Below are 13,434 nucleotides of genomic sequence, written 5' to 3'. Positions count from 1 at the left end.
CACCCAGGTGGAGCACGACGTTCAAGGAGTCGATTGCCAACATTGGCCATGTGCTGCTGGTGCTCATGCCGTGGCGAGACCCTGTTCCCTTGACACGCGCGTGGTGTTTGTGGGAGATCTTCTGTGGCATTAGCAACGAAGGCACAGAGGTCACCATCCAACTACCCAACAGCGAAGAACAGGCGCTCGAAAACGCCATTCGCGATGACTATAAAGCAGTGACCGACACGCTGGTGCGCGTGCAGGCAGAGCGAGCCGACGCCTTCAACCCGCACGACAAACACATGATCTTCACAGCGATCGAGTCGTGGGCGGGCGGCTTCGGCGCAGTCAACCAAGCCGTGAAGGACCAGCTGCGCGCGTGGTGCCTGCAAAAGGCGGTGGGTGCCGTCGAAGCCATGCGAGCACGAGGCGAGGACAGCACTGACGCCTTCGCGGGGTTGTGCGGCCAGGTTGGGCTGGTGCTGTACCAGTTTGGCGAGCACAATCGCGCCGTTGCCTACTACGAGACAGCGCTGGCAGTTTACCTCCGCACCGAAGGGGAGAAGGGGAGGAACGTGGCGGCGCTGTACAACAACCTCGGCATCGCGTACAAGAACAAGGGCGAGTACGACAAGGCCATATACTTTTACGAGAAGGACCTCGCCATCACGGTGGAGACAGTGGGGGAGAAGCACCCGAGCACAGCGAACACGTACGGCAACCTCGGCCTCGCCTACTACAGCAAGGGCGAGTACGACAAGGCGATTGCGTACCACGAGAAGGCCCTCGCCGTCTTCGTGGAGACGCTGGGCGAGAAGCACCCAAGCACAGCGAGCACCTTCAACAACCTCGGCCTTGCATACGGTAGCAAGGGCGACTACGACAGAGCGATTGCGTTTTACGAGAAGGACCTCGCCATCACGGTGGAGACGCTGGGTGAGAAGCACCCGAGCACAGCACGGACGTACAACAACCTCGGCGAAGCATACCGCCACAAGGGCGAGTACGACAGAGCGATTGCGTTTTATGAGAAGGACCTCGCCGTCACGGTGGAGACGCTGGGTGAGAAGCACCCGAGCACAGCGAACACGTACAACAACCTCGGCAACGCATACGACAACAAGGGCGAGTACGACAGAGCGATCGCGTTTTATGAGAAGGCCCTCGCCATCAGGGTGGAGGCGTTGGGTGAGAAGCACCCGAGCACAGCGAGCACGTACGGCAACCTCGGCATCGCCTACAAGAACAAGGGCGAGTTTGACAAGGCGATTGAGCTGTACCAGAAGGACCTCGCCATCAAGGCGGAGACGCTGGGTGAGAAGCACCCCAGCACAGCACAGACGTACTTCAACATTGGCCTGCTGCACGACAAGCGCGGGGACAAGGAGCAGGCCTGCGCCTACATGCAGCAGGCGCTCAACGTGTTTACAGCCACGCTCGGGCCAGACCACCCAAACACCCGCAAGGCAGAGCGCAATCTGCGGCGCATTCGTGGTGGTGCTGTGACCAGGCAGCACACATCCACGCAACACGTGTCAGAGTCTCAACTTCAGCAGCAACACGTGCTTGCTCATCGCAACCTTCTTCTTCGGTTCATCTCTTCTGCTGTCGTGTACCAGTCGTCTGCTCCACAACGCAACCTGCTCATGCGGTTTCTCGGTGCAGTTGCACAGGTTCACGCTGAGGCAAGACGCCCAGCAAACACGGGCAGCGACGGTGAAGACAAGAAGACAGGGACTGGGCACGATTGTCCTCGTGGCTGCTCTGCACCAGCAAGAGCGTTGTACAAGGACGCTTGCAAGTGCCCAAATGAGCCACTGGCCGGCTGGCTGCGGAAGCGTGGGCGACGGAGGGCCGTCTTTCGCCCGTGCTGGTGCAAGCTTGACGACGACGACCACCTCGCGTACGGCAAGTCCGCTTCAGGCACGGCCAAGCGGCGCATCCCCCTTTCCAGCGTGCAGTCAGCTGAGCTCGCCCATGGTGGCGAGGAGCTGCACGTTGCTGTTCCTGGCCGCACCTTCGTCTTCCGCCTGCACGCGCGCTCTGACACCTCGCTCGCTGACTGGTGCACTGCCATCAACAGCCGGATCAACGCCACCACTTGACTGTGTGCTGTGTGTGTGTGTGTGTGTGTGTGTGTGTGTGTGTGTGTGTGTGTGTGTGTGTGCTTGTGTTTGCTGGTTTGCTGGTTGGTCACTTTGCTCCTGTCTTTCCTTCACGTGCTTGCTTGCCACTTGCTTTTACTTGCTTGCCGCTTGCTTGTTTGACACTTTAGTAAACTCATCACGCAATCCAACTGCTGACAAGCAACGAGCATACACCCTACCACGCCACACGTCAACCTCTTCCACCCCCACGTCCACGCCGGCACGCCCGCCTTGCGCATCAGCAGCTCCAGGGTGCGGCCGGTGGAAAAGTGGCTCCGTCAGCACGTTGGACTGCAACAGTATCTGCAGGCAGCGGGTTCGGCCGTTCAGCGTGCACGACGCCCAGCAGCCTCGTCGGAGGGCTGGGTCGCCAGCCTGTACTCGCTGTCCGTCCCCGACCGTGCGGAACAGCACGTCGTCGCTGCACGCCCACGCCAATCGAGAACGCCGGCTTGAGCGCGTGGATGCGCCCAACTCTCGTGCTGCACCTCCTCCACCGCCTCCGTCCTCGGGATTCGGGTTGTCCGTCCCCAGCGACAGGTCCCACCATACAAAGGGCTGCAGCGACATCAGGAACATGAAGAGGTTCGCGTTTCGGCAGCGTGCTTCCGCAGTCTTGTCTCCACGTCGGTCTTTCTGCGCACTGTGCCCACGAACACGGCGGCAATCCCCGACAGCAGCTGCAGCTTCGTCTCGAACGGTGCCTGCAGCGTCTTCTCGCTGACGACCACGTGCGTGTCCTTCCGACGAGAAGTTAGAGCACGTCTCCCGCGTGTGGGGCACACCCGTCCGTCCGCGCAAAACAATCGTGTTGACGGTGTTGTCGGGCTGTAACGTGCGCTTGAGGACCCGGCGGCTCCCACACGTGCCTGCCGGGGGTCGGCGAGCGACCTGAACCCAAACGGCCGTCGGCGGCGGTGGGTCGATGGTGAGCCCAACATCCCCGTTCACGCATCCCGACAAATGTGCTTGCTCTTGATGGCTGTTGGTGCTGGGGAGCGGGGGAGGAAACGACACCACGATGATGGATGGGTAAATGGCTCGGCGTGGATGTGGAGACGTTGTGGCAACGGAGCATGTCAGCTGAACGCACTTTTCGACATAGATGACCTGCAATACCCCCAAAGCGAGGAGAGATGGTTGCCTGTTGGACAGGCGAAGAGACGGGTGAGTGGTGGACGAGGAGCACGACAAGTCCACACGGGGACCTCAGGGTAACCCACAAACAAGAGCGCAAACACACGCACACACACATGCATGAACTCACGGTCGATGGAGATGTCTGTGTCGGTGTGAACAGAATGTAGCCACTCGTCCAACATGCAGCAGAGGAACAAAGTGGGAAATGTGCCCTGCAAGTTTGTTTGCGTTTTTTTTTTTTTTTTTTTGATGTAAAACTTTAATGGTGTCGCTTGCCCCGGTGGTGGGGTTGCCCGCAAGCGACACGTCGTGGTTGCCAGATCAGTTGGAGAAGGCAGAAAGCATAAGTAGAAGAAAGCACAAGAGCACAAGACGGCAGCAGAGCCCGCGGCACCGTTGCGCGATACGCAAACAAAACGAATTAAATCACACGTGCACACGACCCGAGTCCGCTTCGAAGTGGGGGGAAGCATTCGTATTAATAGGTGGGTCACACGTCGCGACCCCAGGGCCGGCTGGAGGGGTACCCACTATCGAACTAGTGGGTGGGTGCTAACGCCGCTGCCGCCGGCTGCGAGACGGCGCGTCTGCCGCCCGGCCCTTCCCCGTCGACCGTATCGGTGGCGCTGCGGCCGGCCTCCGAGGGTTGGGTCGCGGGTTGGCGGGTCCGACGGCTTCCGCAGTCGGGGCGTCCGCTGTGCCGTGGCTGTAGTTGTTGTTGTTGTTGTTGTTGTGGTTGTTGTTGTTGTTGTTGTTGTTGGTGTGGTTGTTGTTGTTGTTGTTGTTGTTGTTGTTGTTGTGGTTGTTGTTGTTGTTGTTGTTGTTGTGGTTGTTGTTGTTGTGGTTGTTGTTGTTGTTGTGGTGGTGGCGGTGGTGGTGTGGCGGCGGTTGTCTGCCTTTGTCGTCTCTTTCTGCGTCCGTCTCCGCGGCGAGGCGGTCGGTTGCGTTGCGCCCGCTGACCTCTGGCGGCCGTGGCCCAGGTGTTGGTGTTGCGTTCGGTAGAAAACATGGAGTGTGTTTGGACGTCCGCGGCGGCGCCGCCGCCCTTGCCGTAGCGACACGTCATGGTGGCTTCGTGGCTGCGCTTCTGGAAGGCGATGGATAGGCGTTGGAGGGCGTAGGCGTAGTAGCTGGGTGTTGCGTGGTTGTGTACGTGTACTGGAAGGTCGGCGTTGTAGACGACGCGTTTGATAAAGCGGACGAAGAACTCGCCCAGGCGACCCGTGCCGTTTTCGATGGCCAGGGGGAAGAAGGTCCTGTCGTTCTGCCTCATGAGTTTGTCGTACTTTTTCTTCTTGGTATTCTCGGCGCACTGCGCGTTCCAGCCGCCCGTTGAGGATGCCTTGGCGAGGTGGCTCATCTGGGCGACGTCATGTTTGCGTTTGCTTGCTTGCTTGCTTGAAGAAAGCAAATTTGCTGTGCTTGGGATGTGATTGCCAATCTGCACACACATACACACACACACACACACTCACACACACACACACATGCCCTTCCTTTCCTGCTGACAGGCTACAGAGCGATAAGCAATGGGAACCGTTGTAATGTAACAAGAGAAACAAAAGGCATGTGCAACAAGCGAAATAGAAGCATGAAAAAAGAAGCAAGCATGTAAGCAAGCAAGCAAGGAGAGGAAGAAGCAGGCAAACAAGCAAGCACAAAGAAGAGCACCCCTACTATCCCTCATGCACGACACACACTCACAATACTGCATCAGCTCAACGTCTCAACACGATAAGGAACTCACACCGCGTCCCTCAAACCGCGTCCCTCAAACCGCGTCACTCAAACAACACTCGTCAGCGCAACTCTGTCTCACGTCACTTCACCAGCGGGTTCTCTGAAAACCCGTGTGGCTCTTCCTCCTCCTCTTCATCATCATCATCATCATCATCATCATCATCATCATCATCATCATCTTCGTCCTCGCTGTCACTGCCCCCCTCTTCACTCTCGTTGCCCATATCGTACGCTGCCTGATCCATCTCTTCCTCCGTCATTGCAGGTGCCGCGGCCGTGTCCTCGTCGGCATCACCCATATCGTACGCTGCCTGATCCATCTCTTCCTCGGTCATCGACTCCCCTGCCCCGCCGTTCGCAGCATCATCGCCAAGATCATACGCAGCCTGGTCCATCTCGTCCTCGGCCGTGCCGCCCTCGTTATCTGCGGCGCCCAGGTCGTATGCAGCGCCGTCAGCAACCTCCTCCATGCCCCGCTGCTGCGCCATCAGCGTGTTGCGGCGGTCTTGCTCGTCCAGCTCATCCGGCGTCATCGTCACAGCCTCGTTGTCGTACGTGGGGAAACGCTCCTCTTCATCCTCATCATCCTCATCACCACCACCAGCACCGCGCCCGTCAGCCGCGGTGGTGTAGTCGTTGGACACGGGACGCAGGCGGCCCTGCGCCACCAGTCGCTCAAACACCTCCGCCGGCATGTGGTCTGGCCGCTGGCCTGCGTTCGGGTCCTGGTAGTATGTGATGTCGTGCTGTGACAGCTTGGCCAGGCGCACAAGCAGTTCTTGGAACGCTGGGCGGGCCTGGCATTGCAGCGGGGGGGGGGGGGAAGCGAAGGATAATTGGAGGGAGGGGGGAGGCGAGTTGGAAGTGAGGTTTGGGGAGAGAACAGGGAGTGGCATAATGCAAATCAGCAGCAGAACAGAGAGAAGGGGTGACACGGGTGGGAGCCGTGTGAACGAGCAACCCCCCAAAAAAACAAACACAAAACCCTCACGTGCGCATGTAAACGCGTGCACGTGTTTATGTGCTCCTTACGTTTTCCTCATCAAGCCAGCAGGCGTTCATGACGGCGTACAGGGCATCCGAGCACTCATCCGGCTGCTGTAAGCGCAGACCCCGGTCAAGCTCCTCCAACACCTTGTCGTTGCCGACAAGCGGGAATGGCTGCAGGAGGGGCCGGGGGGAGGGAGGAGGGTTACGCGGGTAGAGTATCATGGTGACGCGGTGAAATGAGCATTGTTGTTGTTGTTGTTGTTGTTGTTGTTGTTGTTGTTGTCGTTGTTGTTGTTGTTGTTGTTGTTGTTGTTGTTGGTGGTGGTGGTGATGATGATGATGATGATGGTGGTGGTGATGTCGGAACGCGAACGGGTGTACAGACAAGGAGAGATTCGCAAGGAGCAAACATTCATACACACGACGCACCATGCCGCCAAAGTTTGCAATTTCCCAGAGCGTGACGCCAAAGGACCACACATCAGACTTGGCAGTGAAGACGCTGCAGTGGCGGGTGAACGCGAAAGGGAACGGGGGAATGGACAGTGACCTTTGCGTTGTGGAGCAGTGGCGCCATGCAAACTCAAAGCGGAAGCTTTGGTGCACATGTACACACACACACACACGCATACACACACACACACACACGCACACACACACACACACACACACACACACACAAGCGCACACACGCACACGCACACACACACACACACACACAAACACACACACATGCAAACGCACACACAAACACACACATGCACACTTACGTACCCGAGGCGAAGGCACTCTGGTGCCATCCACTTGAAGGCCATCTTGCCCTCTCCTTGCGTGATGTACTCCTCATCAGAGTCAATCCTGATGTCAGGAGGGGAGGGCGTTTGAGTGACATGCAAGACGCGGCGAGAGGGTCAAGAAAGAGGGTGGAAACAGGCACAGGCACAGGCAGAGTTAGAGTCGAACAGACGTGCGTGCAGACAGTCGCACACAGACACAGACACAGACACAGACACACAGACACAGACACAGACACACAGACACAGACACAGACACAGACACACACACACACACACACACAAACTGACTCTCGTGCGAGGCCGAAATCGGAGACTTTGAGGACGGTGCCGGACGAGACGAGGATGTTGCGCGCAGCCAAGTCACGATGCACAATCTGATGTGGTATGAGGGGAAAGGGGGCATGTTCGTGGCAGCGGGGACAGGCGCAAGGCATCGAGAGTGAGAAGAGCGTGAAGGAAATCAACACACGCACGCACACACACACACACACACACACACACACAGACACAGACACACAGACACACAGACACACACAGACACACAGACACACACCCTGTTGTGTTCGAGGAAGGCCATGCCGCTGGCAATCTGTGCGCCAAAGTCGACAAAGTGCGTGTTGTTGAGGAGGGGGCCCCGTCGCTCCGTCGCGCGCTTCGACTGCACGAATGAACGCAGGTCGCCGTGCTCTGCGTACTCAATCACAAGCAGGATCGGGTCGTCGATGGAACACACGCCGACGAGGCTCAGCACGTGCCTGTGGCGGCCGAGCGACTTCATCAACTCCATTTCCTTGAAGAAGTCGTCCTCCTCCTGCGTGCCGTTGGCGTTGCCCTTGAGCTGCTTCACCGCCACCTCCTTTGCAGGAACGCTGTTCCCCATGGTGCCCTTGTCGTCTGAGTGGGCAAGCAGGCCGTGGCTCACCTTGCCAAAGTGGCCCTCGCCAATCACCCGGCCAACCGTGAGCAGGTTGCGGTCAAGCTCCCACTCATCGGGCTTGGTGCGCTCGCGCAGCTCCTTGGAGGGTATGTACACGTCCAGCGCACGCCGGCCCTCCTTGCGAAGAATAAAGAGCGCAACGAGCAGCACAATCAGCAGCAGGAGACCAGCACCAACGCCGGCGCCGGCGACGACGCTGCTGGCGGAGGAGGATGACTCGCCCAGCTGACACTTGCCATCAATGACGGGCGAGGAGCAGACCGTGCCGCAAAAGTCGGCTGTGCACGTGCACTCAATCTGCGTGCCGTTGATGCTGGTACACTGCCCGCCGTTCTTGCACGTGCTCGCTGTGCACAGGTCGATAAACACGCACTCGCCAGGGATGGTGCCGGTGCACGTGCCGCCAACGCGAACCTGCGTTGCCGGGTCGCACTGCTGGCACTGCTGGCACACGCGGTCGGATGTGGGGGTGGCGCCAACGGCAATGTACTCGTTGCTGCCACAGGTGGACAGCTGCATGCACTCTCGGTCGCTGAGGGCGGTCGCTGGCACCATTTCAAATTGCGCGGCACTGCACGTGGTGAGCGGCATGCACGTGCCAACGCCGCCGACGTCTGCCCGGTAGAAGCCATCGTTGCATAAACTGCATGGGCGTGTACATTTGGGGGAAGGGGAGGGGGTGTTTGATGATGATTTGTTGGGGGGGGGGGGAGGAGGAATATGGGTTATTCAGCGTGAGAGAAACACACGAACGGTTGGCTTCCATGGCGTCACCAATCCACACACGCACACACACACACACACACACACACACACACACACACACACACACACAGACAGACAGACAGACAGACAGAAAACAGACACAGACACACGCAATCCCAGAGACCCAACAAATAAACGCACACACACACACACACAGATGTATGCCGTCACGTACTCGCAACTGTCGCTGCTGCAGCTGAAGCAGTCGTCTGGGCACTGCACACATGTGCCGGCGGTCGGGTTTGTGTATGTGCCGTTGGTGCACGTGTCAACACAGAGCACGGGCGCAGATGTGCCCTCCACCACGTAGAAGTCATCGTTGCACTCGATGCACCCGAGCGCATTGCATCGCGCGCACTGCAGTGCGAAGTGGACGGGGGGGGGTTGTGTTTGAGATAGTGTTTAGTCATGGGATGGGCAGTGGTGCGCACGTGAGACAACAGCGAAACCGCGAAAGAAACGCGCGCAAAAAAGGCGGACACGCACCATCTCGCACTCTTGCACAATGTGCAGAGACTGCCACAGCGAATCACGGGTGTGCGCACACATACATACATACACACACACGCACACACACACACGCACATACAACACACACACACACACACACACACACACACACACACACACACACACACACACACACACACACACACACACACACACACGCACAGCAACACCACCAACAACAGTGTCACATTCAGACGCTGTTGACAAGCGACTCACCTCCGGATCGCACTGTACGCAGACGCTCGAAACAGGGAACCAGCCATCGCTGCATGCGTCCAGACACATCGAGTCCTGCAGCACAAGCCCGCCGTCACACGACGTGCACTGGTCATCATCAGGGCCGCTGCACGTGGCACACTGGGCGTTGCACTCCAGGCAGACCAGTTCGTCCTCGTACGTGCCGTTCGGGCACCCGTATGTGTCGTCAATCAGTGTGCCGTTGAAGAGCAGCTTGCCGAGAGGGGGCTTCTGACAGTCCCGGTCGCCCGGTCCCCAGCACGCGCCGCCGCAATGCTGCGCACACTGCACCACTTCTGTAGGGGGTGGAGAGCGAAGAGGGGGACAGGGAGGGAAGCAGACGGGTGTTGCGTGAGTGAACGTGTGCGTGTCTTGAAATGCACAGCCAAACAGAGGCATTTGGACACATACACACACATAAACACAAAGACATACACAGGTACACAGAGACACGCATGTACACACGCACATGCACACACACACATACAGACAGACAGATACACACACATACACAGACACACACAGACAGACGTACACACACGACGTGCGCACCTTTGCGGATTGGGTGGAGGTTGCCGGCGCTCTGGAACGAGGAGATGAGCAGTCCGAAGATGGAGAAGAAAATGCCATTGACACTCGGATCAAGCAGACCGAGAATCTCAATAGTGGCCGTGGCGTTCACGTCCGCCCAGCGCACGGTGTTGTGCAGCACGAGCAGGTAGTTGTCCACAAACTACATCAGGTGTGGGGGGGGGGGGAAGGGAGGGACGGAGGTTGGTTGATTATGGGTGAGTGGCAGACACTGCTGATGATAACGACTACAATGCCACGAGCACACACAAATAACCACACACACACAAATAACCACACACACACACATACACAAATAACCACACACACACACATTCACACACAAATAACCACACACACACACACACACAAAAACACACACACATACACACACACGCACACACAGAATCACTGCCCTGACGGGACTCACGTGCACGTTTGAGTCCTGGGGAAGCGAGCGGAGCCAGCGAAGACCAAGCGTGCCGAGGAAGTAGTTGGTGTGCACGCTGATGACATCCGTTGGCGGCGCGAGCGAGCTCAGCCAGAGCCCTTGGTCGTTCAGGTCAAGCGTGCCATATACATTGGCATCGAATCGCTGAACATTTTCCAAAATGGACACCGTCTCCAGCAGCACGCGGTGCACGCTCAGCTCCCCGCCAACGCGCCTGTCAACAACGATGCAATGCATGTTGTGAGTGAGTGAGTGAGTGAGTGAACGAATGCGTATGCTTGGGTGTTCACGTGTGTCATGTCCTTGCAGCAACACCTGTGCACTCCCCAAACACCAACACGGGCGAACCTGAGCTTTGTGGTTGCCTGTGAGATGAGGGATTCGGGCGCAAGGGCGAGGGATGATTCAACGTTGCTCCCGTATGGACGCAGGTGAACACTACAGGTGTGTGTGTGTATGTGTGTATGTGTGTGTGTGTGTGAGTGTGTGTGTGTGTGTCAGTGTGAGTGTGTGTAAGTGTGTGTGTGAGTGAGTGCACTGTTGGTATTGCAAAGAGAGATGCAAGACTTGTCATCATCAAACAAACCAAAGGCAAATGAATGGCCACCTGATTTCAAAAAAGAGAATCATGCATGCGCTGTTACCTTCCGGGGAGATAGTCGCAGTCTTCCTGCTGAAGCGCCGACAGCTGACACACGTGCGTCAAATCGTACACAGACGTGCACACTGCAACCAGCAGAAGGAGGAGGGGCGGGCGAGGAGCGGAGAGTGAGACGTAGGAAAAGGATGAGTTACGAGCCAATTCAACAGCGCTGCATCACCACACACGCAAACACACACGCACACAACACACACGCACACAACACACACACACACGCACACACACACATACACACACACACACACACACGCACACGCACACACACACACGCACGACGCACACACACACACGCACGACGCACACACACACACGCACGACGTACTCTCCTTCCACAGAGAGACTTGTCGCACCTGTGTAGTCTGGTGCCGGCGTGCACTGGCCGTCGACAGCTGCGTATCCGCTCGGACAGCGCACGCGGCACTCGCCGGCAAACAGGGCGGTGCGGCGATCACATGCTGGTGTGCAGTAGAAGAACGCGTCCTCGTACGTGACAGCACCGGACACGGGGTCGCTGGTGCAGTTGGCAACGGCGACAGCCTCAAAGCCAGCCGCCATTGTGCTGGCAGGGCAGGTGGGCACGCAGGCTCCGGTGGCGGTACGCAAGTGGTTTGCAGCGCACGCGTAGCACTGTGTTGAGCCAGAGGCATCGAAGCAACCGCCCGCACACGTGGAGGGGCAGCAGGTAGCTGCTGTCGCATGGCACCCAGCGGCACCACAGGCACCAGCATCGCACACTACACGGGAAGGGATGGGGTAAGGAGAGAGAGAGAGAGGGGAGGGGGGGGGGTGAGGGTTGAGGGGTAACAAAGCAGCTGGTATGATTGCCGTGATGTGATTGTGGTTTGGGGGGGGGGAGCAGCATGGAGGACTCAACGCAATTGAGCAGAGATGCGGAAATGCAATGCAAATAGATGCAAACAAAGTGCATGGCATAGCGCGCGCACACATCACACATACATACATACATACACACACATCACACGCACACACCACACACACACACCACATAGCATCACATAGCACCAAACACACACACACACACACACACACACACACACACACACACACACACACACACACACACCTGCTTGGCAGCTGGATGGAGCAGCGTCCCAGCAAGCGTCGCACGCCGCGTTACAAAAGGGCCCGCCACACGCCGTGTCCTCCGTAAAGACGACACTCCAGTCGCCCACGTCAATGGTGACCACCCCGCTGCTTGTCTGCGGCGCGGATACGGGCCCGGAGAGCAGCGCGGTGAAGTTTGCGCCTTCCTGGGCAGCCTGGCTGGCGGTCCCAAAGCCAAGGCACGTGGTGGAGAGGGACGCATCGCGCGTGAACCGCACGGATCCGCGCTCAACTGTCTGCAGGGACGTGAGGCTTAGGGCCGTGAAGGGCGGGGAGGCACCGTTGTCGGCCGACACGTCCACGGAGATGGCATACTCGTCATTGTACAGGTACCGCCCGCGCACAACGCCGAGGCTGCCGAAGAAGCTGAGGTCGGTGAAACAGGACGCATCGTGGACCTGTTGGGTTGGCGCACACCCACGTGAGCAATTTAAGGCAGAACCAGAGTATCGAGGCAACAACCACATGCGGGCAGGCAGAGGAGGGGGTGTTGTTGCTCAAGCACACGAGCATGAAAAACGAGCAGACACAGACGCAGACACACAGACACACACACATGCAGACACACACACACAGACACAGACAGAGACAGAGACCGACACACACACACACACACACAGACAGACAGAGACAGACAGACAGACAGACAGACAGACCAGACACAGACACACACACGCGCGCGTCGTACCACAAGGTAGCCGCGGATTTCGGTGAGATCGCTGAGGCTGGCTTGAAGCTGCGCCACAATGCCGCTGAAATCGGCATGGCCACACAGATCGGCCGTAAACTCCAAGCTGCCGTCGAAGATGGTTGTGTTGGCAAGAAGCTCCACATCACTCACAGACGTGGTTTGGGAAATGACCAGAGGTCGGCCAGGCAAGCCTGAACGCCAGGACAGGCAAGGGCATGCAGCGCCAAGCACGTTAGTACAACCGCAAAGACAGCACGGACAACAAGGACAACAAAGACAGCACAGCACGGGTGTGTGTGTGTGTGTGTGTGCACATGCAGGGGAGGCAGACTTGCCTTTGACAAAGGATGCTTCAGCAGTGGCGGCAACAGCAGTGCCAACACTGCCAATGCCAACCAGGACGACAGCCATCGCACAGAGCGCCAGCGCAGCTGGGCGTGCCATCGTGACTGGTTCGTGTGGGTGGGTATGTGTGTGTGTGTGTGTGTGTCGGTGTGAACCAAGGACGCCCCTTTCGCTGTCCTTTCGCTGTTGATCTTCTTCCTTGGTTGGTTGTCAGATGTGGGAAACACAAACAAGGCCAGCCGGCTAACTCGCTCGGCGCGTGAGGCAGAGGGAAAATGCAGGCTGCAGTCGCAGGCGCGCGCACACACACACACACACACACGCTGCTGTGGATGGATGGAGGAAG

The 13,434-nt window shown here is 58.0% G+C and overlaps 3 protein-coding genes across 3 annotated transcripts in view; 1 reads left to right on the top strand and 2 right to left on the bottom strand.

The window, feature by feature from the left end:
- PTSG_12145 (uncharacterized protein) overlaps positions 1–2,087 on the top strand; it is a gene marked incomplete at both ends in the record, with an annotated part of 5,725 nt that extends 3,638 nt beyond the window's left edge. The window contains one exon of the mRNA XM_004995107.1: positions 8–2,087. Coding sequence (XP_004995164.1) covers positions 8–2,087 — 2,080 coding nt within the window. The remainder of the gene's footprint in view (positions 1–7) is intronic.
- Positions 2,088–2,222: 135 nt separating this feature from the next.
- PTSG_12144 (uncharacterized protein) lies at positions 2,223–4,629 on the bottom strand (the record flags this gene model as incomplete). Its single annotated transcript, XM_004995106.1, has 2 exons — positions 2,223–3,120; positions 3,809–4,629. 2 exons carry the CDS (start codon positions 4,627–4,629, stop codon positions 2,223–2,225), a joined length of 1,719 nt encoding a protein of 572 aa, XP_004995163.1.
- A 166-nt stretch (positions 4,630–4,795) lies between these two features.
- PTSG_04263 (TK protein kinase) overlaps positions 4,796–13,434 on the bottom strand; it is an 8,699-nt gene continuing 60 nt past the window's right edge. The window contains exons 1-16 of the mRNA XM_004995105.1: positions 13,079–13,434; positions 12,741–12,934; positions 12,012–12,450; positions 11,278–11,661; positions 10,911–10,992; positions 10,615–10,704; positions 10,246–10,480; positions 9,798–9,978; positions 9,225–9,541; positions 8,674–8,855; positions 7,350–8,376; positions 7,085–7,170; positions 6,774–6,857; positions 6,429–6,501; positions 6,042–6,170; positions 4,796–5,806 (exon numbers count right to left, since the gene is read on the bottom strand). The exon at positions 13,079–13,434 is cut by the window's right edge and continues 60 nt beyond it. Of these exons, the coding sequence (XP_004995162.1) occupies positions 5,090–5,806; positions 6,042–6,170; positions 6,429–6,501; positions 6,774–6,857; positions 7,085–7,170; positions 7,350–8,376; positions 8,674–8,855; positions 9,225–9,541; positions 9,798–9,978; positions 10,246–10,480; positions 10,615–10,704; positions 10,911–10,992; positions 11,278–11,661; positions 12,012–12,450; positions 12,741–12,934; positions 13,079–13,187 (4,329 nt within the window). The 5' untranslated portion in view covers positions 13,188–13,434 and the 3' untranslated portion in view covers positions 4,796–5,089. The remainder of the gene's footprint in view (positions 5,807–6,041; positions 6,171–6,428; positions 6,502–6,773; positions 6,858–7,084; positions 7,171–7,349; positions 8,377–8,673; positions 8,856–9,224; positions 9,542–9,797; positions 9,979–10,245; positions 10,481–10,614; positions 10,705–10,910; positions 10,993–11,277; positions 11,662–12,011; positions 12,451–12,740; positions 12,935–13,078) is intronic.

The sequence above is a fragment of the Salpingoeca rosetta genome, assembly GCF_000188695.1.
Source record: "Salpingoeca rosetta unplaced genomic scaffold supercont1.9, whole genome shotgun sequence".
Lineage (NCBI taxonomy): Eukaryota > Choanoflagellata > Craspedida > Salpingoecidae > Salpingoeca > Salpingoeca rosetta.
This window is presented reverse-complemented; position numbering and strand designations above follow the sequence as displayed.